General features: G+C 44.2%; 1 protein-coding gene across 4 annotated transcripts; it reads left to right on the top strand.

The window, feature by feature from the left end:
• The first annotated feature begins 842 nt into the window (after positions 1 to 842).
• On the top strand, positions 843 to 19,428 carry CERS5 (ceramide synthase 5). 4 transcript variants are annotated; one of them, XR_011090290.1, is made up of 11 exons: positions 843 to 1,142; positions 6,580 to 6,685; positions 8,793 to 8,923; positions 9,871 to 9,928; positions 10,511 to 10,561; positions 11,217 to 11,309; positions 12,668 to 12,796; positions 13,070 to 13,176; positions 15,064 to 15,220; positions 16,262 to 16,364; positions 18,131 to 18,145. XR_011090290.1 is itself a non-coding variant. In XM_068663300.1 (11 exons), the coding sequence occupies exons 1-11, from the start codon at positions 943 to 945 to the stop codon at positions 18,281 to 18,283; spliced, it is 1,215 nt and encodes a 404-aa protein (XP_068519401.1). In that variant the 5' UTR covers positions 843 to 942; the 3' UTR covers positions 18,284 to 19,428. The 4 variants fall into 4 exon arrangements, 3 of the variants coding, with proteins under 3 accessions (XP_068519401.1, XP_068519400.1, XP_068519399.1); XM_068663300.1 differs by having other exon boundaries at positions 16,335 to 16,364; positions 18,131 to 19,428; XM_068663299.1 differs by lacking the exon at positions 16,262 to 16,364 and having other exon boundaries at positions 848 to 1,142; positions 18,131 to 19,428.
• Positions 19,429 to 19,523: the final 95 nt, after the last annotated feature.

Raw genomic sequence — 19,523 nt, 5'->3', positions numbered from 1 at the left:
AGCTGAAAACTATGAGAAATTTTCTGAAAGTTCTGAAAACTGTTACGACTATCTTAAACTTTGGTAACAAGCATACCCCTCACTCTGTGTTTTGTGCTTAAATGTTTAAGCGCGTGGGTGTTATTAGTAAAACTAGTCCATGGTACCTTACCATGAACTCTTCATGTGAGAAATCACACCCATTTTATGCTTAAATTTTAAACCACATGGGTGTTATTAGTAAAAGTAATCTGTGGTGCCTTACCATGAGCTGTTTGTGTGAGAAATCGCACAATGCTGCCTTGGAGCTTGATTTTGAGGTGAGTGAAGCAGGCTGTGAGCCTGTGAGAGGAATTTTGCCCTCAGGGGTTTATTGAGGCGGGTGTGGGGGGGTTATTTGGGGGTCTTATCGAGGGGGGTTATCCGGGGGTTGATTGAAGGGGGCTTTTGTCGAGTCAAGGGGGCTTTTTGTCGGCTTTTTTTTTTTTTTTGTCGGGGATTCATGGAGAGGGGATTTATCGGGGGGGGTGTTGATGGAGTGGGTTTTATGGAAGGGTGGGTTATCGGGGGGAGGTTTATCCACCGCCATTTGATCCCACAGCGGCTACCTCGTCTCCTGCCTCACCCAACCCCTCCCCGAGGCAGAGCCCGAGCCCCTCTGAGAGGAACCTTGTGCCTCAAGCTCACCTCGGGACTTTTCCCGAGGTTTTTTTTTTCCCCTTCGCCCCACCTCGGGCCGCTGGGGGGGGGGTGGGGCCGTTCCCGCCCATTCTCCTCAGCGGGCGCCTAACGGTCCGCGGCGGGGGCGGGGCTGGGCGGCACCGCGCACGCGCCATGTTGGAGGGAGGGGGCGGGGCTTAGGAGGCGGACAGGCCCCGCCCCCTGGCGGCCGCGGCTCTGGCTGTGGCGGCGGCGGCGGCGGCGGCGGCGGAGGGGGGCGGGGGGAGGCGGCGGCGGCGGAAAATGGCGGCGGCCGCGGCGGCGGCGCTGCGGGCCTGGTTCTGGAACGAGCGGTTTTGGCTGCCCCACAACGTGACGTGGGCGGACCTGGCCGGGGAAGCGGGTCCACCGGGCAGCGGGCTGCAGTACCCGCGAGCCGGCCACGTCCTGTCCGCCTTCCCGTTGGCGCTCGGTATCTTCGCCGTGCGGTTGCTGTTCGAGAGGTGAGCCCCGGTTCCCCCCTCACACCCTCCTGTTCCTCCCCTCAGGCCTCCCGCTTCTGCCTCGGGACCCGTTAGCAACGGGCCTCGAGGCCTTGGGGGCAGCCGGGCTCAGCCCCCCCCGGGATAACCGGGCTCGGGCCCCCCCCTCGCCCCTCAGGCAGCTGTGAGGCCTCCAGGCACCCCCCTGCTTTCTTTATTTATCTTTTTGTGTGGAAAAGGAACGGCAAAACCCACCCGTGGGGCTGTCAGGGCTCGCAGGACCCTCCCACGGCTCCCGTATCTCATGATTTTGGGCCCCCAGAGGCTCCTCAGGTGCTGGAGGTGGAGGTGAGGTGAGGAGGAGAGCCCCAGGAGCTGGGTTGATTTCTTTCTGCTCCTACCCAGCTTGGCTTGCTGGCGTTCCTGGGCTCTGCCCGCTGCGTACTTTCCGTCCCAGTTCCTGGATGAGGAAATTGGGCTCGTTCACATGGCCTGGTGTATCATTAAACAAGTTGTGGGTCCCCCCCGCGGGACGGAAGCGCGTGCGGATCAGCGTAGCTGCCCGGGAGCAGGTGTAACGCTGCGCTTCCCATTCGCTTGAATATCCATAAGCGTGTATTAACTCTCCCCTGAGGCAGGAGTTTATCCTTTGCATGATGGATATCTCCTATAGCCGTACCCAGGGCAGGCTCTGTGGGTGACAGGCTAATTAGGAAAGCAGCTTGCTTAACAGAACCGTTAGGTGAAGCCAGCTAAAGCACCTCGGGTACCTGTTCAGATAGTTCTTCAAAGGTTGGTTTCGTCTTAACTTTCTGCAAGAAAAGAGGGGAAGTATTTCTAAGTGTGGAAAGGGCGGTAGGATTAAAGCAATTAGGAATTGAGTTGGTGTTATTTTGCAAGTTTTCTGTAAGAAGTGTACTTTTTTTTTTTCTCAGCTTTCAGAAATTAAGCAACAGGAGGGAACTGGGACTAAGTAAAAAGACAGGAGAGCTGTAGAGAAGAACGTAGGGCGGGTAAGCAGAGTAGGAGAGAAGTTTGAGCAACTTTTTATAACTTCTTTTTCTTTTTATAATGTACTTCATAAAGCTGCTTTCAGCTCAAACCAGTGCAGAGGGCCCAGGAACACCCAGATACGTGGCAGTGCCAAAACCTCATCTTAGCTTTGCACCCTGCTGCTCGTCTTGGCCAGATGTATGCAGTTGCCAGCAGACAAGGCATGGAAGTTGGGAGACAGGATGCTACCCCTGGAAGGAGCATTGCAGGAAGGTTTCCTCGCTTCCCAGCTCAGTCCAGGTGTCTTACCTTGGGGAAGAAGTGCAAATGTTTCTTTTTTTTTTTTTTGGATTAAGAAAGATTCAGAGAGCTACAGCGCATCCCATTGTACCTAATACCAAAATCTTCCTGCTAACAATTATTTTATCCAGATAATGTCTGCATTGTGCCCTGGTATGTGAAATTTCTTTTGCAGTGTTGGTTTAGGAAGGACTCAAATGGATAATTAAGTACTCCTCCTGCACAATAGAGCCTGGAGACCACAGGCTGCTTCCTGAGAGGGTTTGTTCCTTTCCTTTAACAGTGTCAGCGCTGTCTCCGTGGTGGTATCCCGGTGAAAGCAGATCATGAAGCAAAATGCAAGGTTGTTTCTAGCATGTTTATTTACAAAGACCACATTTTTCAGGAAGTGCTTTCTTCTTTCTCCTGCCACCTTGAAGATGTCAGAAGTTCAGTTCTGTCTAATAAAATCCCCTTGTGCAGATACCCCAATTCTGGCCTTGGGGATGATTAAGTCAAATGGCTTCCTTGACACACAATTGGCAATCGGACTTGATGACTCAGAACTTGAATTATAAATGTCTGTATCTCTTTAATTTTAGCTCCTCTCTTCATTTCTCTTTTGTCTGTTTGCCATAGATCTTCAGTGTGAGGAAGTGCTTTTGTTACACTGACACTTGTTACACTGGCACATGTTTCTCTGTTGGCAAATGCTGCTGTAAATTACCCTTTGCATCACGATGATGGCAAAATACTCATTGGGCTGGCTCTACATGGGAATGGTGTGTGCTCAAAACCTGACTGTAGGGATGAGCCAAGACTTGCAGGGTGAGGTAAGGTCCTGACTTGGCTGAAGGTGGATTTTTGGGCAGGCAAGTTAAAGAAATACTTCTGTGTACAGATTTGTGTGGCTTATTTTTTTTGTTTTGTTGTGATTGCTGTGACTTCTTCCTATGCATCTTGTCCCACTGCAGGCACAAAATAGTTCACAGGTATCTGGGAAAACACAAAGCCTGATGTTCATACGAGGTGTTAGTGGTTACACCAGAGTTCATTTTCACTTATAGGTATTGTTACTCTCTGTCAGAGGAAGGATATGCTGCTTGTGCTCGTTCTGGTAGGGGAAAAAATAAAGTGGTTTTAGCTGTTGTTTTGTCAGTGCTGTCTGGAAAATTTGGTACAGTTTAAGTGAGGTTTAATCTTAACACAGCGAAACTGAGAGACTATAAAGAGATGAACTCTTGAGTGCATTAGCTGCAGGATGTGCCTACTTTATAAATCTTATTATTTAGGGGATTGTTCTTCCTTTTCAGAATTGTAGTAGGGATTTACCAGACAAACCAAACTGTTCCACAAAGGAGGATTCTGAGGCTGGATTTGTCAAATACGACATGCCTGAGAAGTGCTTGGTTATGCGTGAGTCTGTGTGCTAGAAAACTGGTGTTGGTTTCAAAATCAGTTCGTCTTAAAAAGCAGGGTGAAACAGATAGGTTGGTAGGCACGGCTTACATCAATGCGCAGGTACGTGTTCTGAAAACCCTAATAAACGTAGTGAAATGATGGTAACTCCTTGCGGCGAGGGTGTGGCAGGATCTTGACCTTGGGAATAGTTGCTGCAGTATTTTCTATGGTATCATAAAGTAATTTAGATTAGAAGGGACTTCTTGGTCACCTTCTCAGTCCTTTCCTCAAAGCACGACAGTGTTCTAGGTCAGGCTGCTTGTGGCGCTCTTCAGTTTTGAATATCCCCAAGAATGGGAATTCTGGAAAGTATGGGAGTTCTACAATTTGGGCAGTGTTTTTTGGTGCTTAACTGCTATTGCTGTGCAGTTGTGTTTTATTTTTTTCCCTATGAGATACACTGCAAAAATTGCACATCTGAAAACCTATTTTGGGGCCAAAAATGTAAAACACCACAGTCACCTTAGCTCAGCCCTAAAGGCACATCACCTTGTTGGAACTCCCTCCCTTAGTGTGGCGTGTCCTGTGCGCTTGCCTTGATGTCTGCTTGCTTCTGTGCACCCAGAAGTGTTGGTGGGGGTTTTGTTCTGCTCTGTGCTCACCTGCAGGCTTCACTGAGTTCCTCGAGTCCTGCGCAGTATCTGTAGCCTATAGTGTACTTTTGATGATTTTTTTTTCCTGATTTCTGGAAACATCTGTATTTTTTCCCAAAGCCTTCTAGTGAAGGAAGCTTATAACTCTGAAGGAAGCTTATAACTCAGGAATACTTTTTGGCAGAGTTTTTTTTGTTTGTTTGATTGTTTTTTCTTTTGGCTAAGTGTTAGGTCCTAAAGTGAATTATTTCCACTCATTTATATATCTAAGGAGATGTTCTTTCTTCTTTCTTTGATGCTTCAGGATTTGAATTCTAAGATAAAGCCACATTCTGTGCATCATGTGAGCTTTCTTAACCATTCATTCTCCTCTTGGCTCTTAAGCAGAGTCTTCTGAATAATAAATGTATTGAATGTGCAGATTTCCAGGTTTTCTCTCATACACAAGGAACTTTTCCCAGCCTGAGTATCGTCAGGCCAGATTGAGTTTTTTTTTTGTCTTTATGGAGCTGCAAACACCGTGTTCGAGCAAATGAAATAAAGGTATTGATCTGGCATGCTGTGACTGCACACATGTGCTCCTTTGCTGTTGTCATGGTGTATCCTGCAGGAAAGCAAAGTATGGAGATGGGCGCTTTTATGAAGGTCCAGCCAACTGTTTTATAACATCCTAAGACGATTGCTGGCTGGTGGGCTGGATTGGAGAGGAAGCAGTGAGCCTTTAGAGCAGGGAAGAGCCAAGCTGAAAGGAAATCACCCTTTCCTTTTTTCTTTTTGTGTTTTTTTTTTTTTTTTTTTTTCTTTTAGCTGCAACTGTTGAAACGAACAGGACGTATGAAGAAACAGGGCAGGACAGTGAAACCTGGTGCTGTGGTGCCTGGTACTTGTTTAGTGTTTTCTGAAAGCAGAGGAGTGCCTTTAGGATTACTCATGAGCTGATCCACAATTTCTCAAGGGGAAAGCCCTAGAACCTGTGTCTGTTCTTAGATCCAGTCAAAGCTATTTGTTACTGGAATATTAACAATGCACTCCCAAGAAAGATTGCGGTTGGAACACTTAGAGTAATGATCCTGCTGAATTTTAATCTCCTCTTTTAAGCACAGGGAGAAATGGCAACAGATTTAATGGCTGGAAAAAGCAGCGCTTTCTGCTTAATGGCACTCCAAGCCTTCTAAATGGAATACATATGTGTAATAAAGTTGTCTCTGAATCAACCTCTGTTTTGAAGCAAAGTCGATTTAATGATGCAAATGTTGAGTCCTTTTCAAAATTGTTTTTGAGAAACAGGTTTTTTGACGTGCTCTCAAAGTAATTGATGTTTTTCTTGAATTTGCTGTTCCTTGAAAGCTCTTGCCCCACCAACAGGAGGGAATACAGTTCACATTTTCAGGTAACACATGCGTTTTCCATAGCATCCCTTGGCCAACTTGACACAAAGGTACAGCAAAACCTACTTATTTTTGAAGGCATGTATTTTCGCTTCAGTTGCATCTTGTTTTTGGAGTGTCTGTGCTGTAAAATTCACAAAGTGCTAGATCAGCTTTGAGAAAACACGGTGCATACAGGACTGAGATGTTGAGATCTTGGCTCTCAGGCTGAGAGACTTGGTACATCTTCCCCATTCTCCCTAAGGAAACAAACCACTTTTTTTTTTTTTTTTTTTTGTCCTCTTGGGGAAAAATAGAACTGCGGCTATGTCTTTTAGGAACCGTGTCACTCGAACTTCCCTTTTTTTCTGAGCTATGCGACACCAAGAAGCATTTTGGAAATAAGGCATTTTGTTTGTGGTGCTTTGGGGGCTCTAGTAGTTTGCAGGGATCTCCCCCCAGCAGTGTCTATTATTTATTTCTGAGCTAATATATCCTGCATCCTGATCCTGCAAGCCAAGAGCCTTAAGATTTAACTTTTCATTTTAGGTGTGCGTACAGTATGTGCTGTCTACAATTCCCAGGTGGACTAATAAAAAATGTTTCTTTACCTGTGAAGTTCCTTTGAGCAACATGAATGAAGATCTTCAAAAGGTTTTTGAATAGGTTTTGCAATTTGTGACGAGTTGGGGTTGTTGTGACTTAGGCAGAGGAGGGGAACTAACGCCTTGTTCTAATGTGGCTCTTTGTTTGGAACTCTTTCAGATTTATTGCCAAGCCCTGTGCCATAAACCTTGGCATTCAAGACAGTGGACCTCACAGAGCTCAGCCTAATGCAATTTTAGAGAAAGTGTTTACATCCATCACTAAGGTGAGTCACGCTGCGAATTCTGCTGGAAATGGAGGCCTATAGGAATGAATGTTGGTATTTTTTGTCTTCCACTTCTCTAGTGTGAAGAGTGCATTTCACACTGCGCATGAACGAGCGTGCTCTTTATTTTACTTTGAGATCTTCTCGTAGGAACATAAATTCTCTTTATGGCTGACCTGAGCTTTTGCACACAGAGGAGTCTTTTTTGAATCAAAGTTGTTGCCTTTTAAGAAGAGGCTTCTTCCTTTAGTTCCCTTTGTCCAAATTGTAACTAAGGGAACGGGTGGCAACTGTTAGTTTAACAAGGAATTCCCTAGCATCTTTCACTTTCTGTTGGAAAAGAGCTGCTCCCTGGAGATCTGGTGGCCAGCCGTGTGAGTGTCTCCATCTTCCTTTTGCCTCCTCTGCGATTGCTCAGCAGCTGTCGCAGTGGAAGTCCCTTCCACAAGCAAAGCCATTCAGTCAATGGAAGCGTGCCCTGCCAAATGGCAGGCTGTTGGATGTTGACAGTAGGTATTTCTGTTGTTATCAGCTTCAGGTCTTTTCTCTCACTTGAGCTGACAGCGCTCTTTCCCTTCGGAACGACAGAATTGCGTGCTGTCTGTACTCTATTGAGTATTGACAGTTAAATCAACCCAGATGGTGTGATAGATTTTCATTAAAGATAGTAAAATGGAAGGTTTTATGTTCTCATTTGGTGATTCTGAACTTCATTTCGAGTGCAGCAGATAAAGCGCTCAGTGAATGGAAGGGAAATTCTATAAAAACCTTAGCAAAACTTGCCTCGTGGGAACATTAAAGTTCTGAAGTATTTGGAATGACATGTGAACTGAAAGGCCCCTATAATTTGATGCCGTTTGTGGGGAGGACTTTTATGTAGGGGATGTCCTTGAAATTAATGTTCAGGAAACCCATGGGGATGCATGCTGTGCAAAATTTATCTAGCTTATGAAAACAGAGCTGCATTTAACTGTACCAGTATGCTTTCTGTGCTGTTGAGATCTGGAGGATCGGAATGTAGGGTGGCACTGATGCCACTGATGAGGGGAAAGATGTCAGTGCTGTTCTGAAATGGGAGCTCTGCCTGTTCTCCTTTGAGGCAGGTTTGCTTCCACTGCACAAGTGTCAGGCAGCCTGAACCTGAGCCTAGTACAGAGGCAAGAGGTCTGGCAGCGATGGAATTACAAGAAAGTTGTGGTTTCAGTACTGAACATCAGCTGACAGATTATTCTGCTTTTCAGTTCAACAGTCTGGTGACTCTTTATTAAATGAGCATTCTGCATAGCTTTTGGGGTTTGTATATAACTCGAGTGGTAAAATGTGTTTATCATCTTTCAGTTGTAAGAGCTCCCTGGCAGAGCTTGTTAAAAGGACACTGGTCTGAAACTAACGTGGCTTATCTCACCACTGGGCCATTTTAGAGGTAGTTATCAGGTTTTGTTCACTTTGCTCTTATAAATCCATTTATGTCATTGTTCAAACAAATAAGCTGCCAGTAGAGTTTCCAGTCGGAGAACAGTGATGCATTCTTTATCATGCAGTTATTTCTGTTGTCAAGCTTAATGTTATTCATAAATTTAAAAGTGATAATGGAAATAATGCCATCTCCATGATGCTCTTTTTGAATATATTCGTATCTGATGTGTTAAACCCAAATTTTTGCTTTAAAGTTTCCCTAAATTCCACAGTGAGTAACAACCCTTAAATGTATTCAGCTTTGATCTCTCTGAATTCTGGACAGGTCGAGTTGATGAGCAAGTTTTAACAGGTAGGGCAGGACATTTTAAAAGTTGCTCCTCCTCCCAAATTAAGAAACAGAACAATTGCATTCTCTGTAGTAACGTGCTGTCAAATGACGAAATAGATGAGGAAATGTTAAACCAGAAGTGTTCTGAATAATTAAGTCATTAGTGGCTTTTGATGGTTAAACTTGAATGAAAATTTGTGGCAACAGGTTCTTGCTTTTAAAATGTTATAGTCCATATGTAGTGCCTTTGTAGTGTGTTTTTTTTCTCTGTGTATCGTGTCTGTCATAGTACAGAAGGGTTTTCAGACTGCACACAGATTGAGAAGTAGGAGAAATGACACTTGTTTCATTTTCCTTCAGTCTCCAGATGGAAAAAGGTTAGAAGGCTTGTCAAAGCAGCTAGACTGGGATGTTCGAAAGATCCAGCGCTGGTTTCGTCATCGGAGGAACCAGGACAAACCCACCACCCTCACTAAATTTTGTGAGAGCATGTATGTTTGTGCAGAGGCCAAGATGTGCCTTCATCTTAAAGCTCCAGCTGTATGTTCTCTTTTCTAACTGAAATTGTCAGCTGCTAACTTAAACTAGTGTCTTGGGGTTGGCTGGTGGAAGATAAATACTCACATAGGCCATTGCAAGACATTAGGAGGGCTTTTTAGGATTGATTTTTCTCAAATACTTTGTATGTGTGCACCAAAGCCCAGAACACCTGTAGAGGAATCATTCCTGTCTGTGATAAGCAGCTTTTCATAGCACACCAGGTCCATAATGCAGACGGTAACACTTCAGTGTGTGTGTGTGCATACATGCGTGTGCACAACTCCAGTAATTATACCAAAGACAAGTCTGCTGTCTGCACACTTACGTTGTAGACCAGTATTTTTCCCAGTATTTATGGCTTGAACAATGGTGTGTGTACAGACACTTCTTGAATTCCTGTTCTTTTCATTTCAATTCATTCTTTTGTTCTTTGTTTCCTTCTGAATGCTTATAGTTACCCCTGTTAGCGTAGTAGCATCTGAACATTTTTTCCTGACTTATTTCTTCTGTGCTGGTTTCTTTCCTTTCCAGTAACTTTCTTCATATTAATTCTTCCCCCCAGTATGGTTTTGTCTACTTAAAGCCACAAGGTAAGAGGGACAAATACAGTTATTAGGATACCTTCTGGATAATATGACTTTTCTTGTTGTTATATTGATTTGTTATGAAAGATGCATGATCACTCTGGACTTGGCTGTTGATACAAACTAGTCTGGTTTGAAAACTCATAAATAGGTTTATCCTTGCACAAAATGTTTACAAGTGGAGGATTACTGATTGGTGGGTGAATGTTAGGTGTCAGAATTGTTTTTGTCACAGTTTGTTCCAATTTTTGTTACAAATGTTAACCAGAAGCTATTTCTATTTCATACATTTCATTTTCTGCTTCTTTTTCCAGGTGGAGATTTACATTTTATTTAAGTATATTTTTTTATGGAGTCAGGTTTCTCTGGACGGTGAGTAGATCTTTCACACCTCTCCCTCCATATTCTTCTGTGTGATGTGCTACTGGATTTTGGCCGTCTTGCTGAAATTTCAGGGTTTGCTTACCAGTGTTCCTTGTGTGTTTGCGCCTAGCTTAAAACAAGGGGAGTTTAGTGGTGATAGTCATCTTTGTGTTCCCTTATTTGAGATCCTGGTTGTAAACAAATCTGTCATTATGGAAATATTAGAAACCTCTTTGTTGCGTTACACCAGAACAGAACAGCCCTGCTTTCTTGGTGTGGAAAACTGCTTATTTTCTTGCTAATCTCTTTTCCTTCCTGCAGGGATACAGATTCATCTCTTTGGGTCATTATTATTAGAGCTGTATGCTTATTCTTTGAATTTCCATTGCATTATAGCTTGCCTTTGGGTGCCCAAAGAATATTTTAAATCATTATGATGTTTTTACAATAAACTTAGCTTGGATGGTAGAATGGAGATACAATTGATGTGAAACAGAATTGTAGTGGTCAATTGCCTTAGATGGCAGTGAATTAAAAAACGGTAACAACAACAAAACAATGCAGAATAAGAACTTGTCTTTTTCCTTTAAGGCACCCTGGTTCTGGGACACACGACAGTGCTGGTACAACTATCCTTTTCAGGTAGGACGTAAACACTTACTGGATCCAGATCTTCACAATTTCAGTTCGTATTTTTGTTAATGACAGCAAATTGAAACTCGTTAGATGTGGCTGCTTCTCATTCTGTGCATGCTGCACAGGCTGCAACCTGGTAAGCTTTCTAGTTAGTGAGTGGCCATCCCTTTCTGTAGGTACAAAGATGGCATTTGCCCTTCAGATCGTGGTTAGGTTTGTTAAGAGCAGCGTTTCCTCAGATGGAACAGACTCAGTTCATACTCATTTTGTGTTTACTTGCTGCTGAGGTTATTAAAAGTAACTTATTTACAGTGTTATTTTAATTATGCAGCAAGTACGATTGTATAGAGGCCAACCAGTTTGGTTCAGTGCCTGGCTTTCCTAATCCAAGAGGCTGCAGTATGATTTGTAAACATTGAACTTTATTCAAAAGGAGTAAGATTCTGCTGTCAAACACAAATGTTTGCTTGTGTGAATAAGCCTAGAGGAAGATGGCTGTTGCTTCAGCTCGTTTTTACTAAACCTTAATTCTGGATCTCTTAACTTACGCCTCAGCATTCTGAAGGAACAGAGTGGGATGGGAAGGAAGGAAAAAGTGGATTTTAATGTAAATTTTGAAGTATTTTGTCTTCTAACTGTGCTATGTTTGTTTGTTTTCCAGCCTCTAACATCCAGGCTTTATTATTACTATATCTTGGAGCTGGCCTTCTATTGGTCTCTCATGTTTTCTCAGTTTACAGACATTAAACGGAAGGTGAGATTAACCAGAATTGCACTAACCACTTTGCTAAATAGACAAGACTAACAAAAATTATGAGTGTGCTTGGCCCGTAGAGCTGAAGCATAGTAATAACTGAATTTTCTTCCTCGTTCACATCTCTGCGTAGCCTACCTCCTTCTGTAATCACTACCCAGTCCTGGGGGAAAGGGAGGAGCAAGCCTGCTATGCAACCTGGTGTAGCCTCGAGAGTCCCTTTCACCTTCCAGGGGAAAGAACAGAATCAGTCAATACCTCCTAATAAACAGTCAGCAAATCATTGAGAGAGGGGGGGAAAAAAAAAAGATTTAATTAGAAGGCTTGCAAGAAAGCAGGAAAATAAAATGCTCAAAGCATTACCTTGCTGAGCAGGATGAGAAAATGGCAAACACTAAAGCAATAATGCATTCTTTTTTTGAAAGTAATTTTTCTTCTGTGTCTGTAGCAGAATGATGACTGGTCATGATTGCTGGAATCTAATTCCGTTGTATTGCGTTCTAGGATTTGGCTTATTGTTGCTGTTGGAAAACAGTTCAAAATAAATCAGAGTTTATTGCTTCTGTTATACAAACTGCAAAGTAACAAACTATCCCAATTCTTGTATTAACTGTTCAAAAATAAGTTGTTGTTTTTTTTCTTTCTTCCCTGTACTGGAATATTAGCTCCAAAATATAGAGTAGATGCAGAAAGAGTGTGATTAACAGCATCTCTGATATAATTTGTTTGTGATATTTAGTTTTGTGCTCTGTGTATTACATTCCTCATGGTAAGGTACACTGAGGTGGTGTGTTAGTGTTGTACCCAGGGGACTGAACTGGAACACAGCCTTGAATGTAATGTACGTGCATTGTGAAAACTTTTTTACTGGAGTGGCCTAGCTCTTGCTGTTGGATTATCTTGTGTTCTATGCCTGCTATGCTCTGGCAGGTTTTTACGTGCTGACAACAGTAGCAGCAGCGTGCTTACAGTTTGTGCCAAGAGCTGAAAGGACTGGCAATATGACTGCAAAACCAAAAGGAGCCAAAAATAAGGACCATATGTTGTCCTATCAATCTTTTGAGAGGATTCTGCAGCCATACGTATCTTGATCTTGCAAGTATGTGCCAAAGACTGCTGTACTTCTGTGTGCAGAATTACAGCCTTACAGAAGCACAGGTGCTGGGAGAGACCTTTCTGGAACCTCCAGCGATCATGACGGATGTTGTGTGATGAGCTGGGCTTTACGTGAAGTGGAGTCAAGTCTGAACTGAACTGAAGTAATCCTCTGACCCCAGCTAGTCAGTTTGGTGGCTCTGCTCTAAACATCTGCATTCGTTTGACAGCCAAAGGCTCTGAATTCTTTTTTCTGTTTCCAGGACTTCCTGATCATGTTCGTCCATCACTTGGCTACAATTGGACTCATTACATTCTCTTACATGAATAATATGGTGCGGGTTGGAACGCTGGTGCTGTGTCTCCATGATGCATCCGATTTCCTCTTAGAGGTGAGTTTCCTTTCAGATCTTTACCTAACGCTAGCGTGGTCTCAGGGGAGCAAGCTGACTTTCCTGTTCTTGCTAAAACAGCATTAAATATGCCGTAAAACCTGTGTTGCTGATCCTGCCTTGTCAGCTTTTCCTCATAACTGCTGAGAATAATCCCTAAATATTCCTAAGTCCTTACAAATGTGATGGCTTGAGGGTTTTGGAGCTCTACAGCCTGGTAATTGCATGATTGCATGAAGGGAATAACACTCTCATGTTTCTTTCCTTTTTTAGGCTGCAAAGCTAGCCAATTATGCCAAGTACCAGCGTCTGTGTGATGCCTTCTTCATGCTCTTTGGTGTCGTATTCATTGTTACACGGTTGGGCATTTATCCTTTTTGGTAAGCACCTTGAGGTGTAAGGTCTTGTTTGTTCTTCCAAGCCCTTAAGCAAAGCCTTTGTACCTAGACTTCTTGCAAGCAGTACAGCCTGTCCCCTCAAGGCAGCCTGAAGTTGCAGACAACCTAAGTATCATTTGGAGCAGTACTTTGAATCAAAAATATGAAGAAACCTCTCAACAGTCAGTTGAGAGAGTGTGAAAAGCGGCTAGAATCTTGACGCACAGCTGGCCCCTCTCCTCTTACTGCAAAGTGATGACAATGCTCATTAGCTGGAGCAGAGTCAGCTGGTATCTGAACGACTCAGAGGGTTGTTTGCTTCTCTTGACTTGAGAAGTTTTGGAAATAGTTACAGTTGAGGCATGGTCTCTTGAAGTAAAATTAATTTCTGAGTATCTGGCTTAGTCATCATTGCTGCTTTTGATTTCTTACGGCACTTTTGTCCTACCCTTGAGTCGTGACTCTGTAGAGCCTAAAATAGGTCTGAGGTTTCTGGAGAGGTAAAACCCTGGCTAAATGGCTTATAGCTAATCATCGTATAATGAGATTCCTTCTTGCCCCAGCAGGCTTGGTGAGGTAGTTCTGGTGTTAGCCACTTGTTTCTGTAGAAAGAGTGTGCTGAAAATGTGGTTATAGTTGATTATTATTTAATTTATTTTGATTTTACTGCATACATTTCTTTCCTGAGCGATGGACAGCCTGCATGGCTATTCTTTTGGTGTACATTAGTGGCAGACAGAAACAATCCTTCATTTATGTTTTAGTATCAGGCTTGCAATTAAAGCTCCTGCTTGTTTCCCAGAAAACGCATCAAAGAAATCTGCATAAGGAAGGGCCTTTAATCCCTTTGTTTCCACAGTCTCCTTCCAGTGACAGATGAGGTAGTTGTTGTTGTTTTTCTTGCTGTTGTCTGTCACAAGGTGATGCTCTTGCATCATGCTATTGCTCAGCAGTCCTGTAAATCTTTAATGTATTTTCCACTGGCTGTAATGTAATTCCACAACTTCGTGCAGAAATCTGGTAAGCTCGCAGTGGGTATTGCAAACCTTAGGCTGTTTCACTTCATATATATTCCCTTCCCTAATTAGTAGTGTAAAACATCAACAGACCTCTGGAGTTGCATGTAAGTCATCGATAAGCCAGCTAGGAGTTAGATGTTTCTGTGACTCTGTTTTGGGGGGAGCTCGGGTTCTTCTTTGAAAGGCTTGTTTTTCTTTTCCTGCAAAGTGTTCAAACCTACGTGAAACTAATGGCATCTTTAAAGGTCTCTCCACACGTCTCTACTTCACAAAGTCTAAAATGTTTATTAAATTACTGAAGTACTGGCAGTAACTCCCAGCAATGAGAACAGCAAAGCAGCAATGAAAGGAAGCACAATGCTTTGTCTGTGAACTAGTTTCGAGTCCTCCAGCTTGGCAGGAGAAACCTATAAAAAATAAGAGAGAAGGGAATAGCACACGGGGAGGCAGACCTACTGGGAACTAAATTCTTCTGTGATCTTTAAATATGGGCAAAGACGGCCCGAGCAGGAATGTGTTAATGCTTGTTTTGATGGCCGGAGCAGCTTGACATCACTTCCTGTAAAGTTATTACAAACGCTCATGCTGTTGAGAAGGAAATTGGCAGCAGATCTGTGTGTGTGTGTAACCAAACTGCAGAACGTTCGCATCTTCTCCTGTTTGTTGCTCGGTTTTCAAATGTTTCTAATTAGCTTTAGTCTGTCTCCTAACTCTGGCAGGAGACTAGATGCATTGCTGCTCTGACAGGAGCAAAGCAACAGATGCTTAAATGATACAAACTGTTGTGCAGCTGGCCACTCATCTTAATTTAGAGCTGGAAGCCATGTTACCAGCACAACTGATCTGTAATGTGTTTCTGGATCTTTTCTAGGATTTTGAACACAACCCTCTTTGAAAGCTGGGAGTTGATTGGCCCCTATCCTTCATGGTGGCTCTTCAATGGCCTTTTGGTAACCTTGCAGGTCTTGCATATCATCTGGTCCTATCTCATCATTCGCACCGCCTACAAGGCCCTCATGCGGGGCAAGGTAAGTCTGGTGGTGACTGTTTTGGGTCCTCTTTCTGTAAGCTTTATGAAAGAACCCTGAGAAACCAAGCCCTTCAGTGAGGGCTGGTGCTAGTTCTCAGTGTAATTGCATCAGAAATGCTTTGTAGAAGAGCACTTTGATTTGTTTTTTCACCCTGGTTGCTCTGCAAACTTGAGGGGCCAGGTTGATAAAAAGGCAAGGATGCTTTCCTCTCTTCTCTGGTCATACAGGGAAATAATGCCATTACCCAGAACACTGAGATGTTGTAATAATGATGGCAATGACAGATCTGTCAAGTGCTTTATTTAGAGTTCAAAGCATTAGTAAGCTCATTTTGGGTTGCGATGAGGATTGTGCATCTCCTACTTGTTAGCAAGGACAAAGGCTTCTGGCTGCCAGTGCACGGCCAGGCACTGAGCTGCAGCATGCAGAGGAGAAAGGGTTACCAGAAATTCTGGGGAGTATGCTGGCTGTTACTGAGGTTACTAGCTTCAGTTGTAAGCGAATTTTTAATTGTGTTGGGATCTTAGGGAGAATGAGGGTGAAACTACAGCAACTTGCTAGCAGCAGATGGTACCCTGAGAGCAAACAATGCTGACTTTTGGCTGCAGCCTAAGTTGCCAAGCTTAAAAGGTGCACTTCAGCTGAAGAGGCACGAGACAGGGAAAGCCAGTCTGGGAACTAATTTGGCACTTGGCCAACCCATCAGGAGAAGCTGCTTCCTTCCATCTACCAGAGTGCAATAACTGATTTACTAGCACAAAATGCCTTTTTTATCGTGTACCTGAGTTTCTCTCATAGCTCTGCTTTATTTTGTTTGACTTCTTAGTTGCCCTTACACATGGCACATGACCTTGAAGAATATATCGTAGCTGTTTGTGGTGCTCATCACCAGAGGAAGACATGTTTTAGAGCATGCATGTGATTTTTTTTCATCTGTTTGCCGCAGCTGCTACTGCAAGGCTTGTTTTCTGTCTGTGCAGCTGTTCCTACAGCTGAGGTCTACACCTTTTTTCCTTTCCTTGCTTCTCTCCTGTCCAGGTGACCTAGCCAGAGAAAGGACTCTAAGCTTTGTCTTCTTCATTCTTTTCTCACTCCTTTTCCTCTGTGCCAGATTGGAGCTGGACAGTTTCATCCTTTGCATGTAAGTGTGATCTGTACTTCTGTTTCTACACTGAAACACATCTGTGTCTGTTTCTAGGCTGAGATGAACGCAAAGTTATGGTCTTGGGGTTTCAGATGGGTAGTGACTTCTCTTAAAAAATGTTTGTCTCCCAGTTTTGTACAGTGCTGGCTTTGACAGTATGCCAAAATGCAGGTTTTTTCCAAAGGTCTCAGAGGTCTAAGCAGTGTCCTGTGGTGGTTTGTTCTTCTGCTTTCAGATGGCTGCATGACCTTGACCTTTCTGCTTTCACAGTCCCACAGAGACTCCGATGTCTCTCTTTAGTGCTCGTTAACAATCTGCTGGGTGAAAGAGGGCAGCAGAGAAGCAGTTCTTTTTTGGTGAAAAGGATGACAACAGTCATTAGCCCCCCAGGATAATGGGGAGAAATACTGAGGGATTCCTGCTTCCTTCCTGTCACCCTTTGAACTTCCAATATAGGAGAGCAGGGAAAGATACCAAAAGTTTTGGCAACACACAGAAGCCAGTGTGTCCAACAGGCCTGTCAGAACCAATCCTGGAGATCATTAACTTGACCTGGCTTTCTGCCACATCTTCCTTGGAGCTGAAAAACTTCCTGGCTGGTACTGTTTGAAAGCCATAAGCCTGACTCAGAGCAAGCAGAGTAGGATCAAGTCCCGAAGTGCCTGGAAACATGCTAGCCACAAAGTGCTTGCATCTGAAGCAAATGAGGGCTATTAGTTGCAGCCAGAAGTGTGGAGAGCCCGCCTTGGGGTATGTAAAGCATGTGCCATTCACGCAGCCACAGCTCGGCACCGGTGCGTTTATGGCTCTGGAGCCCAGCCAGCGACCAAGGTGCTTATTTGCAGTTAGGGCCGGGCTTGTGATCCCTTCCCTTCACCTTCTGGTGCACTTGGCTCTGCGGTGTTGGTACACTGCCCTCCTGTGGTGCTCTGAGGGCAGCTAACAGCGGCATGTGCCGACCCCTGGCCAGAACCGTGCCTGGAGGGGTTTCCAAAGGTTCAAAATCCCATGTACGAATGGAATTCAGCTGGCTTTGCAGCCCATCTGTTAACTAAAACCATAACTCTGTAGATCAGATCTAGATTCCCGTGGCTGAGATGCTCCTTCTGTACCTGAACTGGTTTTTGCTGGATTAGGTAGTTGTTTCTTTTCTACAGCCTGCTGTCCAAACACACTTTTGCTCGTAAATGGGATCTTGTGTGTGAACCACAAGCTGTGAAAATGGGAGGCGCTTTGTGCAAACAGTGATGCGATAAATATAGCTGGTTAATTTGTAAAATATCAAAGGCACTCCCTAGAGTGTGTTCTCTAGAGGTGATATACATATATTTTGTCATCATACCTGCTGATTATAAAGGTGTGAGATTTTTTTTTTTCAATTTAAAACACATTTGTTGTTTGGAAAAGCAGTCTTTAACCAATCTAAAATGAGGCTCTTCAAAGACAAAAGCAGGCAGAGATCTACAGCATCCTCTGATCTGGTGAGAGCAAGAATGTGTAGTGCTTCCACAGATGGACAGGGTATTTGGAAAATGGACCTCATAGCTTCCAGCTGCCCTTTTCAACATCTTTCTTGCTTTCTGTACATGAAGACAGGCTCTTCCTAGTAAGTTTGAATTTACTACGGCTGGAATATAGAAGGTAATTGTAAGTGACCGAGGCTGGTTAATCACATGGATGCAACCTATTAACTGCTGTTTCCTGTGAATTTATCAACTTCCCTCCTCCCCTTCCCACTACCCAATCTCTTTTGAACTGTTTAGGTATCAAAAGATGACCGCAGTGATGTAGAGAGCAGCTCTGAAGAGGAGGATGTGACTTCCAACAGCACAAAAGGAGTTTTCAGCACTTCGAGCAATGGTTCCAACCGTGTTAACGGCCATGTGGCGAGTGGCCAGTGGACAGAAGAGGAGTAAGGCTGTGGGTCGGCCTTGAGCAAACACGAACTTGTCTTTAAATATCTAGATGTGTTGAGCTCCACATTCCCAAGTGATCTTTAATCAAGATACCCCTTCCCCAGAAAACCTCCAGCAAATCTGAAATGGGCACAATCCAGACCAGGCAAAGGCTTTGCACAACAGAAGGGAGAAAGCCGATTACTAGGGCAAAACCAAAGCCACAGATTCCATTTTAAGCCATGTTGTACCCCATCTTAGTCCCATTGGTATTTGCAGAGGTGTGTTTGTATGTGACAAACTGGTTTTTACTAGGATCAACTCAAGGCGGAAACGAGTTTGGATGAGGCTGGCTGCTGCCCCCAGGAGGGGCCGGGTGCCATCTCGGTGACTGTTCCCTGCGGCTCCTCGATGCACTCCAGAAGCTGCTCAGAGCACGGCGTGAGGGGTGGGTTTCTGGTCCACCTCCGAGCTACCCGGGCTGTAGCAAAGACTTTTCTCAGCCCTACTGCAAGTGCTCTGGATTACAGCCATGCTTTGAATTGGATTGTGCTACAACAAAACCGTTGTTGTGACTCGGTGGTGGGGTGCTGTAGGCTGAGGAGGAGGTTTTCGCTTGTTATCTCTGCTGTCACGAGGGACCAGGCCAGCATTTGCTGCCTCTTTTGGTGCTGCAAGCCCCTCTGAAGTCCTACCTACAGCCTTCCAAAAAGGGGGAGGGGGTTTGCTTACTGCCCCTAAGTCAACTCTCACAATACATGCCTTAATTTTTCATTTTTTTTTCTGTTTCAAGACATGGTTTTGAAGACTTTTCTAGATGTACTGGCTCGAGTCAGCTAAGCTAGGACCTGAGGGTGGCCCAGGGCTTGGGGGCTGCTCATAGTTTTCCCCAAACTCTTTCCAGTCCTGCTTGTCTGTACTTCTAGCCAGAAGTGAATGTTGCTGCTCTGATTTTTTGCAATTCTGTGGAGGAAATCACTGGGCCGGCGAGGTGGCCAGGCCGTGGGCTTCGCTTCTTCTTTTTTACTTGATGGTACTTGGGGGCAGCGGGCAGCCCTGCGCGCCGAGCAGGAGCAGAATGTGGGAAACTCCTTGAGTTGTTACCGTTTTATACCATTGTTTACTCTTATCTCCGATTAAAAAAAAAAGAAAAAAACGCTTCAGAACCGCGCCTCGCCTTAAATAAACCTCCAAAATCCTTCAGAAAACCCCAAACCTGATGCACCCCCAGCCCCGGGGCGGGATGAGGACACGACACCGA

This window comes from Anas acuta, chromosome 29 (assembly GCF_963932015.1).
Source record: "Anas acuta chromosome 29, bAnaAcu1.1, whole genome shotgun sequence".
NCBI lineage: Eukaryota > Metazoa > Chordata > Aves > Anseriformes > Anatidae > Anas > Anas acuta.
The sequence above is the reverse complement of the archived record's forward strand: the minus strand, read 5'-3'. Positions and strand labels throughout refer to the sequence as shown.

What these genes read in the sequence shown, in the direction of transcription:
- CERS5 (XM_068663300.1), top strand. Translation starts at nt 943, where the DNA reads ATGGCGGCGGCCGCGGCGGCGGCGCTGCGGGCCTGGTTCTGGAACGAG. An exon ending in GTGCGGTTGCTGTTCGAGAG is followed by an intron (nt 1,143 to 6,579) that starts GTGAGCCCCGGT and finishes GAACTCTTTCAG; the next exon opens with ATTTATTGCCAAGCCCTGTG. An exon ending in GAGTCAGGTTTCTCTGGACG is followed by an intron (nt 9,929 to 10,510) that starts GTGAGTAGATCT and finishes TTTTCCTTTAAG; the next exon opens with GCACCCTGGTTCTGGGACAC.